The sequence below is a fragment of the Vanessa atalanta genome, chromosome 7, assembly GCF_905147765.1.
Source record: "Vanessa atalanta chromosome 7, ilVanAtal1.2, whole genome shotgun sequence".
Classification (NCBI taxonomy): Eukaryota; Metazoa; Arthropoda; class Insecta; order Lepidoptera; family Nymphalidae; genus Vanessa; species Vanessa atalanta.
In genome coordinates, this window is record NC_061877.1 from 5,767,938 (window position 1) to 5,780,628 (window position 12,691).

Sequence of the window (12,691 nt, forward strand, 5' to 3'; positions counted from 1 at the left end):
CTCATTTATAAGTATTTAATTATATTATTTAGTTATGAGGAAACAGCAAAACCTTTTTATTCAATGTTAATATTTTATTAACATTCACTGTGAAACAAAAGCAAATATGTATGTTATACTGAATTTATGTTTATTTATAATATCAAACTTAATTACATATAGATAATTTAATTTATAGTGCATAAAAAAATCTGAAATCGTTTTAAGCAGACAAGTCTATTAATATAACAATATCTAGATTAATCTTTATTGATTTTGTAATCATGTTAAATTACGTAACATTAAATTTCATTTCAATTAAAAAAATATACATATTATAAACAAATACATTACCTTAAATTTAGATTGTTTAGAAATGCCGCCTAATTTAGTAGGACAGTAAGTTATGATAAGCAAGACGCAAAGACAAGTTTACTTTATTAATACTACTTAACATCAATCTTAAGAAAGAAATATATTATTTAATCAGTTTTATTAATACACACTAGATTTTATTATAATAATGGTACATTATTTTACTATTTCAATGCAAGTTTTAATGAGAAATAATAAAACGAACCGCTAAACGACAACGTAGCATCCGGTTGCTTGAATTGACCGCTAGGCGGCGTCTGTAGTATAACGTCAGTCGTGTGTAATGTGTATCTATAGTTTCCTTCTGTTTTGAAACCCAAGCAAGCTAAGTGATTTAGTTCCTTTAGCAATTAAAAAGGTTTTAAGGTGAATAAAGTGTGAATCTTCAGTTTCAAGAAGATGGAAAAGAGGATTGCTTTGGAACTAAGGGGAAGAAATCCCTCACAGGTACATTATTTGATTTCTTCGTTATATTGGAATGTTTTGTCGATACGTATTTCCTGGGATACTTATTGTTTCTAGACTACTAAAATTATCACTATTTTCACTAAATCATGAATATTGTCACGTCGGATTCAAATGCCGCTTACCAAGTACATAAATGTAGTTTTAAGATGTGGCGTTATTGTTTATAGCAGTCGCAATTACCGAATGTTACGTTCGTTCATATCCACGTTTTCACTTACAAACAGAAAAAGTACTAGTTTATTTATCCTTAAACCATATTTGATTACATTTAAGGTTTTCTTATAACAGAAACAAGATTTTTCTCATAATTTCATATTTGAGGTTAAGTGTTAAAATTACATTACCACATATAAAATGTAACTTTCGAAAGAAATACTGCTTTAAGAAATATCGACGGCATATTTTAATGTGTTTTTGACTATTTTTATAAATCATTCTATGCATTAAAAGCTAAGCCGCTATCACCATATCTATATAATATTTATATTGGTTTCATGAAATTTATCTACATCATGTTAATTTCATGCTGAATGTCTATATAGTAAATTAATTATTATAATATTCATATTCTGATTTGATAAGAATGTGTAATAAAATAGATTTAATTGTTTATGCGTTATTAATATCAAATGTATCCTACTCGACGTAATTTCGCGCCCTTTCACCCAACCTCGTTTTTTTAGATAAACTTTGTATCGATTACACAAAAAAATATTTCAGAAATAATCGATACGTCTGACATTATCAAAAAGTTTTCTAACTATTAAGTTATTGCAATTGTATTCTATTGACGCACGCCTTACCAAAACAGCGGCCATTTTTATTGCGTCGCGATGATTCGTGTCATCCGCCATTGCAAGACGAAAATTAACATTCCATTTTCTGATGAAAAACACGATGATCTACATATATCGACTCTAAATACGATTTCATCTTACACGTCTCTTTATTTTTAACTGAAGGTATTTGTGAAATAAACACTAGTATGTTGTATTTTCAAACTACGTTTTTCGGACCCATTGACAACTTGCAAGTTGCACCATTTTGACGTTTGGTTAGCTTGACTTTCAAAATTCTACAGAAGAAGCCAATTGCGAGACTTATTTCTCGTAAAATTCTTATATTACAGTTATGTACATTTGAATAAATTTAAAAAATTGAAAAATATTTTTGATTTGTCTTATATTTATTTTGATATGTTATCGTAGCCAATTTTATCATAACCTAATTAAATACAAGTAGATCTGCCACCATTTTCTCTAGTATATATAAATATACTATGTAGGTATACCATTATAAATACCACTATACCTACATTTATGTATAATAAGCAATCTATATGAGCTATTTAACTTTTTTCAACATTTTCTCAAGTTACTTTTACGACAATTTCATTTATGAATATAATTACAAACATGTTGCAATAATTTAAAAATACTTAATATATACAGAGTACATACTTTTATAAAGGTTCTTTCAATTTTCAGATTAAAGAGCTCAATTTGGATAATTGTAGAAGCACCAACATAGTTGGCCTTTCAGATGAATACACCAACCTCGAAATTTTAAGTCTTAATAATGTTGGACTCACAACTCTTAAAGGATTCCCCACTTTGCCCAAACTACGAAAGTTAGAACTTTCAGACAACAGAATATCAAATGGATTAAACTTCCTCAATGGATGCAAGAAATTAACACACCTAAACTTATCAGGAAATAAGATAAGAGATTTAGACACACTGAAACCCCTGCAAGAGTTTGAAAATTTGAGGAACTTAGATCTTTTCTACAATGATGTTACAAATATAGAAGATTACAAAATTAAGGTGTTTGCATTACACCCATCATTAAAATACTTGGATGGGTATGTATTGTTTATTTTAGCTATTGTATTTTTATTTGAATGATGATGATATGAAACAATCTTAAAAAATTTGTTATCATCTTTGTAAAAATAATTTTTTACACTTCAGGTTTGATAAAGATGATAGAGAAGGGGAAGACAGTGATGCAGAAGAGGAAGATGGAGAAGAAATGAATGGAAACAATGATAGTGATGACGAAGGTGAGAAATTTAAATTATTAATTCTTTATATACTTTATAACTGAGAGTAAGTATCTCAATACAATATTAATTGCTTTATAATACTGACAATTATTATAATTATAATAATTATCAAACTGACAGACAAAGTATTATTTTAAATAAGTTTAAATATTTATGAGTATTCAAATATAATTAATATATATTATAAAATGGAGTAAATGACTTACAGATCTGGACATAGACTTGGGTCCTCTAGTGATTGATGATGAAAGTTTATCAGAGAGGTTGCCCGAGGAGTCGCCTAGTCTTCTGGTCTCATTGTATACTGTTTATGGTCTCCTATTCCACATGGGTTATCTTTTAAGAAGTAAGCATCATGTGTTTATGTGTCCAGTGATGCTTAACTCACATCCCATGTGGTTTCAGTTTGGTTATTGGGATTTTAATAATTTACTTTACTGAATAATGAATTTTATATTTTCTATAAACTATTAAAACAGCCTGATGTTAAAAACACTATTATTAATATTTATGATTTTTATTACAAGTATAAAATATATTTAGTGCAACCATTTTAAATTGCTCTTTATAATTTATTGCAAAAATATTAAAATATATATAATTTTTGTGTTTAAAATTTATATAATTATATACATATAAATTTTGTAGATTGAAATAAAATCATGGTAACTTGCTTCTAAAATACAATTAATATAAAGTTTCGCATTATATAGCTATATTATGTATAACTTTCAGTTATACTATTTTTTTTTTCAAAGTATATTTTAATACCATTATGTAACCTAACATACTATTAATATTTTTTGTTACATGACCAGACGTGGATGATGAGGACGTATCTCTTAGTGCAGTCTACAATGCAAATCTAGGTATTCATATTTATTTAATTAATTAAAACAATATTTGATAAATATTAAACTACCTATCCTGAATTCACGAGGGTTAAATTAAGAGTGAAATGGCAGCCTAAATTATCAGCATTGTGGTACTGATGTGGTACAAAAATTGGTACTATAACTGTTCAGGTCTCTATCAGATTAAAAATAAAGTCTAGAACATTAACTTTCCATTGCGTAACGTCTAATAAGTGATCTCTCCAGAATAGAAATAAATTTTGATTAAAAACTTTTTTTCACTTATTTAATGAACATTATTAAACAAATATTTATTTGTTAATAGAGGAAGAGAGCTCCGCAAGTTCCTTATATGTCGGCAGCGACGTAGAGGAGGAGGAGGATGATGACGACGACGAGGACGGCGATAACGACGCCGACGCAGACGGAGACCACAACTCTAAGGCCCAAGGTAAACAGAACATTTAACATTCACTTATCAATATCACATATAGTCATAGCAATTTTTAAACAGGAAGAAAAAAATAATTCGCACATTTTATAGCCAGCTACATCCATGGGAGTAGAGCTATCCTCTGGCAACCATAGCCAGGTATCTGGATAAAACTGGACATAGTTAAGCTTTTTTGGGGTGTCTGGATAAATTGGATGGTGTCTTGCTTTTCTTTCTTTTTTTATTTAACTCTACATTATGAACTGTTTGTAATTGTTGTATTTAAAAGCATGTGGTATGTAAAGAAATGCAAATATGAATAAAGTTTTAATTCAGTAATAATGCAATAATAACCTGGTAAATAATGAAAAAAAGGCCAGTTTTATGGAAGAAAAATAGTTTTATTACTTTTAAAAAAGTCTTTAATATCCTTTTAGGTTGTCCTAATATCAAATGCAAACTGAACTTATCACTTTTTTAGTACTATCCTACCTGCTATGTCGTCACGAAAGCTATATACAGACATATTTAAAAATATGTCTGTATATAGCTTTCGTGTTAACTACAATATAAATTATGAATGTCTGGAGAGAATTTAAAAAAAATGATTGAATTAAATGCTACCAACAAAATAAACAATGTTCATTGAAAGTGGATAATAATTTAAATGTCTCTAGATGGAGAGGACAATACCCATGAAGAGAGCACTCGAGGTAAAAAGCGAAAACATGAAGATGAAGATGACAATTGAGAGTTGCCTTAAGCGGAGTTATCTTACTAGTTTGTAAGTGTACAGCACTCCGAAGCATCGGACAATAAACCTGATCATAGTTACGGTGTACTGAAATCATCCCATGAGCAAGTCATAACATATTAGATGGAAACTATCACCCAGCATGGTGTATCCGACTGCTCAGTGTCAATAACTGTAAAGGGGTCCATTGCGCGACAAGAACAATTAAAAAGAAATCTTCATCACGAATGGTGGTATCTTTTGTGTGAAATCTGTAGTTTGTTGTCCGAAAGTTGATATTTCAATTAAATTGTTTATGTAATAACTATTTTTTATTCTATTGACATGCTTATTTTAGTCTAATCATTGAAATGCAAGTGCATGATTTTAGATTTAAATTAGCTCTCGGGAATTCTTAAATACAATGTAATTGATTAGCTTTAAGTGATAGGAAGTTGAATAAACTTGCAAGGCGGTCAACATACCTTTGTAATTCTGTTTTCAATGCTGATGTAAGGTGTTCCGCCTGATTGTTGATATGACCAACTATTAGACTGGTTGAGACATATTTAAAAAGTTATAAATCCAATTGCATTGGTAATTTATTTACATATTTACCTACAAACCCGGTCTATTATTAAAACTTGATATCTATAAACATTGTTTAGTATTACTTACAAAAGTTGTCTTTCATTATTAAATGCAGTATTTAATAGAGTTCACTGTCAGTGTTATGTGATCCAAAACATGAATACAATAAATATAGTCAATTGCTTCATACATAGCTTCTAAATCATGTTTTGTACATTTATATGAACTAAATGTATTTGCGCTTCTACATACTAATTGAAACACGCGTATGTCAACCAAAACATGAGATGTGATGAAATTTTACTTTATAAATCTAAGGGACATTTGTAAATTGAGTACATAGGTCGGATAACTTTGTAATATCATTTAACGTCTCAAAAACTTGTGGCAGAGTGCGATAAAAATAGAGAAAAGATGTTGTTGTCGTTTTCAAATTTTTATATAAAAAAAATCTATATTACATTTGAAAATTATAAAGTAAATTTATATAAACGTGTTATTGATCAAAGTTGTTTTATATATACACACAACAGGTACTACATCCTTCATTAAATTCAAAAAGAAACAAGGCATAATACACAATTGATATATATGAGTTTGCATTTGAGAATAGAATACATTTCCTAACGTTAGTAACTGCACTTCTTTTAATTCTTAATTACAACCAGCTATAAAGCTTATGGCGCAGTCTGCCGTGAGTTTTTGTGTATAATAAATATATTAGATACTACGACATCGGTTTACCCCTTAAATTTATCGTAATAAATATGTAAAATAATTTGATTAAATTAGATGAAATTCTTTGATATCTGACGATTTCAGAGAATATTTTTCTACAATCTTTTTAAATTTTAAAAGAGCAATTTATGCACTAAGTATATCAATGATAATTTATGAAATGTTTGGTTAATACATCATGGTGAATGAGCCAGATATGTTGAAGAGAATTTTAGTTAATAATTTTATTGTATTATGTAAGTCATTAAGTTTAAGTAATTTACAACTTGGCCTGTTGATATATATTATAATCCTATTAAGACTTTATTTCTGGGATTGTAAAATAAAAACTACATACAAAGAAATCCTTTTATTGTTTAACATTCCTTGATTATCTACAACCAAATAAATAACTAAAGATATCTAACGTTTATTGTTAACCAGTGGCAAATTATAGAAAACTAATCACATTCATTGTAATTAATATTTTAAGTAATGCTATGCCATCCTCCTTGTTATAATACCCAATATATAACAAATAATGTACTTCTATTTTATTAACCCATTCATTGCCCAAGAAATTAATTAATTAATAATAAATAAGGTTTTCAATTAGGACGCTAATGTGCAGCGCTCTCGGCAGTGTACAAAAGTAATTTGGACCTCGATGGGCATCCCTAACATTGAATGGGTTAATTGCTCTCAGAATTCTGTATTTACGGCACCACAATAAAAAATTTCCATATTCAGTAATTGTTAGAATTATTTGTAAACTTAATCTACAATATTTACAATTCATAACTACGTACTTAGTTGTTTCGTTTTAATTTTCATGTAAACTAAAACTGTAAAATAATTTATTATTTCATAATAAAACTAAAACATCAGACTTAGAAAGAGATTTTTGTTCTTTTTAAAAATAACAAAGTAGCCTTTTTTACATTTTTCCCTAAATCTAAAATTTTAAAATCTGATGTGCAATCAGATCTTAAAACAATAAAAAGGAGTCTTCCAAAGTAAAGTAAACTGATGAATATCAACACAACAGTCGAAATAAAAGGATTGTTGACTGCCATTAATAAATTAAAAAAGAAGTACTTTTAAGATCTCATGATTTATGAAAAGAAATCAGTTCATGTGGTTCCATGAAGGATAAAAGAATGCTTTATATATAGCTTTTATAGGATTTTTGATAGCAATAAAAATATATCACCAATACAATAGGTTATTTTTGCAATCAAAAACTTTTTCTTTTGTAAGTATAAACAAACGACGATGACAAGAAATTACACATTAATTATAAAAAATGTCGTATAAAGACACAATCACTGTATTTTAATTTGTTGGTCCAAAAATTGCTGTAGTAAAGAACTTTCGATGGGTATGACAAGGTTTTCACTACCATCTAAGGTTCTTTTTATTTTAACTAATTTATGATCTAAAAACTCTGTAAGCTGAGCTCTTAAAGCAAGATCCGAGCTTACCAGGAACTGCTCACGAGCTTTTGAATATAAATCCTTGAATGGCAGACCTGAAAACATTTCAAAATTATTATAATCAAACAAATAATAAAGATATCTGATATTACACTAGTTATATATTACGAGATATTTCAAAATGAGAATTGTTTTTTCATATTGGGGACGTGGGCGTGGGACTAACTGAAAGTCTAGTGATCCATCCCACATTGTGCTACTAAATATGTAAATATATCATCAGTAGCATAGTGCGCAGTTTTCTCGTCCTGTCCCACGCTTTTAATAAATTATGTAGATAAATTCTACTTAAATAAAATTTTACTTGTATTATACTATATTTACATATGCATATATTAAAACTGTTAACTTGTCAGTATTATGTTTTTTTAGAAATCTCAATCGTGGTTGGGCGGGGATAGCCTCGGATGCCCTGATATATATATTTATTTTAAAATTTCAATAGCAGGATGAGATTTGGAACTTAACAATGTTTACTCCATGCCTGTAAAAGGACGTAACGCCGTTGTTGTCCTGCACCTGGACTTTACCAGCTCGGTCGGATTTATCATCCCATCAAATTGGGAAAGTTAGGGAATAAGGATCATTAATTAATCATTTACAGAAAAATTGCAAAAAATACCTTGGTAGTGGACTTGTTTCTGGTTTTCAAGTTGGTATTGGATAATGATTTCGAATATCCCCTTGGCATTAGAGGTCAACGACTGGAACACGCTCTTCAGCGACGACAGCTGCAGCGCGCCGCTGCGCTGCGTCATGAGTGAGTTCTCGTATGACGTCTCGTCCACGTACGGCAAAAATGTCGTGACGTCCCACCAGGTAAAATTAAACTTGCTGAGTTTTGAATGGTCCCATACTGAAATTTTTTAATTTGTGATTTGTCAGAGATTTTAAATATCCTATGGAGCTTATGACCGCATTCATACTTTTTTTATTATACAGCGTGATTCATCAGAGTTGATTATGTTGATTTTAATATATAAAATGCATTATATTTATTTAAATGTCAATGTAATGTCCAGCGATCCGTATGTGATATTATTCTTTGAGAGAGATCGGGAAGGTGAGAATTTTCATACACGCTTTATATAAAAACCGATAACGTTTTCTCCCTGTAAACAAAGACTAATTTTCATATTTTTTTGAAAATTATGTAGATATAATGAATGACGAGATCTGAAAGTTTTTATTATAAAGAAATATTGCGTTTGTTATAATTTATTAAACTTTCAATTTTCGCTATCAAACGATACGGGTCGTCGAGGCAAGCGGTATGAAACAGATATCAGTTATAAAAATATCTACTCGCGCCGCAATCGGCTTTTTACAATCCTGTTCATGTGTCGTATTAAATTTTATGAATAGTACTTCCGGTTTATTGGCGTATTAAGTAGAATACATTTATAACTTACGAAGTGGTGCGTTGATATGGTCGATCGTCGCGATCAAATGAACATTCTTCAATTGCGCCAAGCTTGCTAGGACAGACTGCGCCTTAGAATTCCTTAGCATGTTACCGTCAATGTTGTGAACTATAAGGAATAAGTCAACACCTAACTCGTCCAATTGGGCTTCTATTAAACTCACAACGTCTCCAATATTGGACGGAACGTGCGTATTCTCTAAGAAGTCGATGACGACTGTTTCTAAAATGTTCTTAATGGTGAGGCTGGGAAAGAAACCGTTCACTACTATACATGGCGTATCTTGAAGTTTCTCTGTTTGGAACCGTTGTAATACTGCACGTTTTGATCCAATGCCATAGAGAATTACATTGAAATTTTCACTTAAAACGTAGACCCATTTGTCAAACAGCTGGTCGTAGGTTTGCACGAGATCGCCGACTTTATCGCGATGTCGTTCAGACATATAGGCTGCTACCTCCTTCATGTTTTCATTGATATTCATCATCTTAAGTCTAGCTAACGTATGATCTGAAGTTGTAATCTAAAAATAAATAATGAAGATATCAATTGTGTTTCACTTTTTCTTGCCAAAAATAATAACTTATTAAACAAAAAATAACTGTTTTACATTCATTAAAAAAATAACAGTATTTTAAAATAATTTCAATTAATCTTACTCACTTTTTTACTAGAATTCATCATAAAATAATTGTCGGGCGTAACAAAATATTCAGTATCTTTTGGTTTCGTTCTGTTATTCCTGTGTTTTGTAATTTGAACATTGCCTTTTTTGCAGGTTCCCTCTTCTTCTTCAACCTCGGAATCTGTACCGGAAGATGAAGAACTACTCTGCATAAAAATAGTCATAGACATAAAATTGTAGAATAATTATCTTTTACAACGAGAATTAATACAGCAATTTAAAACGCATACAAAGTATATAGAAGTTGCTGTATAATAAAAGGATAGTTTTAGGACAAAAATCTGCTTAAGATTAGAGAATCTGGGATCAACTAGGGAGTTGACTTAAAATATTAGTAAGCATTGAATGACAGTAATCTACAAGAGATTTATCTGCCAAATATTATTATCTAGTATGTTATATGTTCATAGTATTATGTTCTAGTAGAGAATATATTCTTGAATGTGAAGTTATACTGGCTGACTTGAAATTTAAATGAACCTTTAAAACAATTATATTATATATTCAAAATTGGAATAGTACCTCATCTCCGCTTTTGTCTGGTATAAAATCACTACTACTGCCAGAGAAATCACTGTCTGAGCTATTACTGTGCACTGCTTGAATTATTTCTGAAAGAAAAAAAGGTATTAATATTAAAATTTAAATATTTATATTAAAAGCAAACTTGAGTAACAATTATTTAAGAAAAAGTACAGACTAAGAAAGAACTAAATAATTATAAAGGTTATATGTAAAAGAATTTAATTTTATATGTAATGGTTTACTAAAAAATCAATCTAAACAAAACTCTGATAAAAGTTTCAAAGAGATGAATTATTGTGATAAGCTTAAAATTAAGTAATACAGATGTTTAATACTAACTTTTCTTCATGATGTTAACCACATGTCTTGGAGTTGCCTCATTAACTTTTTGTAATAATTTTTTTCTTGGAGTTTTCATTGGTGAGTTTATAGAACTACTAACAACTGCCTTTGCTTTATTATAAAGATCATTTTTAGTGTGCCGGGATTTAAACTTAAAGATATCTTGTCCGTCAACATCATCATTACCAAAAAGCGCTAGAAACATTAAAAGGAAATAGTTAAAATATAGAATACAAATTATTCAGTAATTTTATAACAATGTCAGCATTTAGTGAATAATTCAGTTATTGTATTATGTAATGGTCTTAAATGTATGAGTAATTATAGTTAACTAAATAGTCCCATTAGTCGAAATTTAACTATAATTCATTGCTAATAAAATATTAGATGCATTGATTTGAAAGCATGTAAGAAAAATGAGGCTCAACTGGAAGATACCTTGTCACTAGTACAAGAGGTATAAAGTTGTTGCTTTACATATTAATATATAGTTTAATAAGTTTGAATACAAAAATATTATATTTGTTAATCATTTGTCACAACACCTGCTTTTTTAATATGCTCAAGCAACCATATTACTTCCTTTACTTTGTAAATATTTTTTGTTAAAAAGTTACATTTTTTATTTTTTTATCCTTAACTACCTATCTTGCTCTGACAATAAGCCTACAACATACTTTTATATAATATTAATACATATTGTAAAGTAAAACCAGCAGTAAAATGGAATACAAAGTTTTATTTAATTGGTTTTGTTTTTTGTTTATTTTTAAAATTGTAAATAATTAAATTAAAATTATTTATTTTATTCCATTTAATTGTTATCTACTGGACGAAAGTTGTAAAGTGGCAAGAGCTTAATATAAAATGATATTTTTTATTCAAAAAATAGAATTCACCTTTGGGTTTTGGAGTATTCTCTTGAATTTCTTCATCAGAACTTTCAACATATGCACAATTTTTTCTTTTAACTGGAGTCATGTCTAAGAATTCATCATACTTCTTAGGTTTTGTTCTGTTTCTTGTTAATCTTTTCGGCGTATACTCAGGACTAACAAGAATTTCATCTGTAAGGAATACTATTTTGTTTATAGATGGTAACTATTTTCTTAAACTAAAATGTGATCTTAAATATTATTTCGTAATTTAGAATACCGTAACTGATCTTATATTAGTTTTGTAGATTTTATGTTTATTTAATAAGTATATAAGTTTTTCTTTATTTAATTATTGTTCAATAGAATAAGATACTATACAGTTACATATAAAACATTTGACGTACCGTTATCTTCAAGATGGTCCATTTATATTTCTTTATACTACAATGATTTTTGGGTGACTATCAGATTAGGATTCCCAGCTTAATTTGGTAATTACAACAATTTTGATTTTGTTTATTTTTGTATAACCGCCAAAACTCATTTATACCTGTACACGTGACCACAGATTACCACAATGCTGGTTGCATTGCTCTGTCACTGTCATTACATCATATGTCACTATGTAATATAGATAGCAAATCTTGGCATAAATAAAAGCCAAAACTAAAAAAAAAAAAAAAATAGATACCAAATACATTTCTCTCTTACTAATGAAATACCACAAATAAAAAAAAATACCGTATGATTCTTCTTGAAACGGTTGAAACTTAAAATATCGACTATTATATAAGACTATTGTCTTGAAAATTATTTGAAATATTAATAAAGAGTTCCACGTGGTCAATTGTTCTGCGATATAGTTATGTATATCGCAGAACAATTGACCACATGGAACTCTTGGAAGCTAACATAGGGTGCGTCTGTACCGAAAAACTAAGACTTATTTACTATTAAAACTGGACCTCTAGATTGTGCCATCAGCATGCCCCTAATAATATTTCTAAAATATATATACTACATTACTTTTTTTAAAATTGACACATAGGTACTATATACACCTAGTCAAAAAAATAAAAAGGTACTGAACCTTTAGATATTTTTGTAAATATGCTTTGAACCT

The 12,691-nt window shown here is 29.0% G+C and overlaps 2 protein-coding genes across 3 annotated transcripts; one reads left to right on the forward strand and one right to left on the reverse strand.

Moving 5' to 3' along the window:
- The first annotated feature begins 610 nt into the window (after positions 1 to 610).
- Positions 611 to 6,386, forward strand: LOC125065238 (acidic leucine-rich nuclear phosphoprotein 32 family member A). 2 transcript variants are annotated; one of them, XM_047672750.1, is made up of 7 exons: positions 611 to 801; positions 2,310 to 2,686; positions 2,796 to 2,887; positions 3,099 to 3,236; positions 3,709 to 3,759; positions 4,070 to 4,195; positions 4,855 to 6,386. In XM_047672750.1, exons 1-7 carry the CDS (start codon positions 754 to 756, stop codon positions 4,926 to 4,928), a joined length of 906 nt encoding a protein of 301 aa, XP_047528706.1. In that variant the 5' UTR covers positions 611 to 753; the 3' UTR covers positions 4,929 to 6,386. The 2 variants fall into 2 exon arrangements, with proteins under 2 accessions (XP_047528706.1, XP_047528705.1); XM_047672749.1 differs by lacking the exon at positions 3,099 to 3,236.
- Positions 6,387 to 7,110: 724 nt separating this feature from the next.
- Positions 7,111 to 12,145, reverse strand: LOC125065218 (origin recognition complex subunit 2). The gene is made up of 8 exons (XM_047672721.1): positions 11,973 to 12,145; positions 11,590 to 11,757; positions 10,688 to 10,885; positions 10,346 to 10,434; positions 9,802 to 9,969; positions 9,127 to 9,661; positions 8,337 to 8,570; positions 7,111 to 7,749 (listed from the first exon to the last, which is right to left on the reverse strand). Exons 1-8 carry the CDS (start codon positions 11,992 to 11,994, stop codon positions 7,544 to 7,546), a joined length of 1,620 nt encoding a protein of 539 aa, XP_047528677.1. The 5' UTR covers positions 11,995 to 12,145; the 3' UTR covers positions 7,111 to 7,543.
- Positions 12,146 to 12,691: the final 546 nt, after the last annotated feature.

Excerpts from the sequence above, each read along its gene's own strand:
- LOC125065218 (XM_047672721.1), bottom strand. The coding sequence starts at position 11,994 with ATGGACCATCTTGAAGATAACG. Across the intron at positions 10,886-11,589 it reads GAATACTCCAAAACCCAAAG|CGCTTTTTGGTAATGATGAT; the intron begins GTGAATTCTATT and ends TAATGTTTCTAG. Across the intron at positions 7,750-8,336 it reads GAAACAAGTCCACTACCAAG|GTCTGCCATTCAAGGATTTA; the intron begins GTATTTTTTGCA and ends AAATGTTTTCAG.
- LOC125065238 (XM_047672750.1), top strand. The coding sequence starts at position 754 with ATGGAAAAGAGGATTGCTTTGGAACTAAGGGGAAGAAATCCCTCACAG. Across the intron at positions 2,888-3,098 it reads CAATGATAGTGATGACGAAG|ATCTGGACATAGACTTGGGT; the intron begins GTGAGAAATTTA and ends AATGACTTACAG. Across the intron at positions 4,196-4,854 it reads CCACAACTCTAAGGCCCAAG|ATGGAGAGGACAATACCCAT; the intron begins GTAAACAGAACA and ends AAATGTCTCTAG.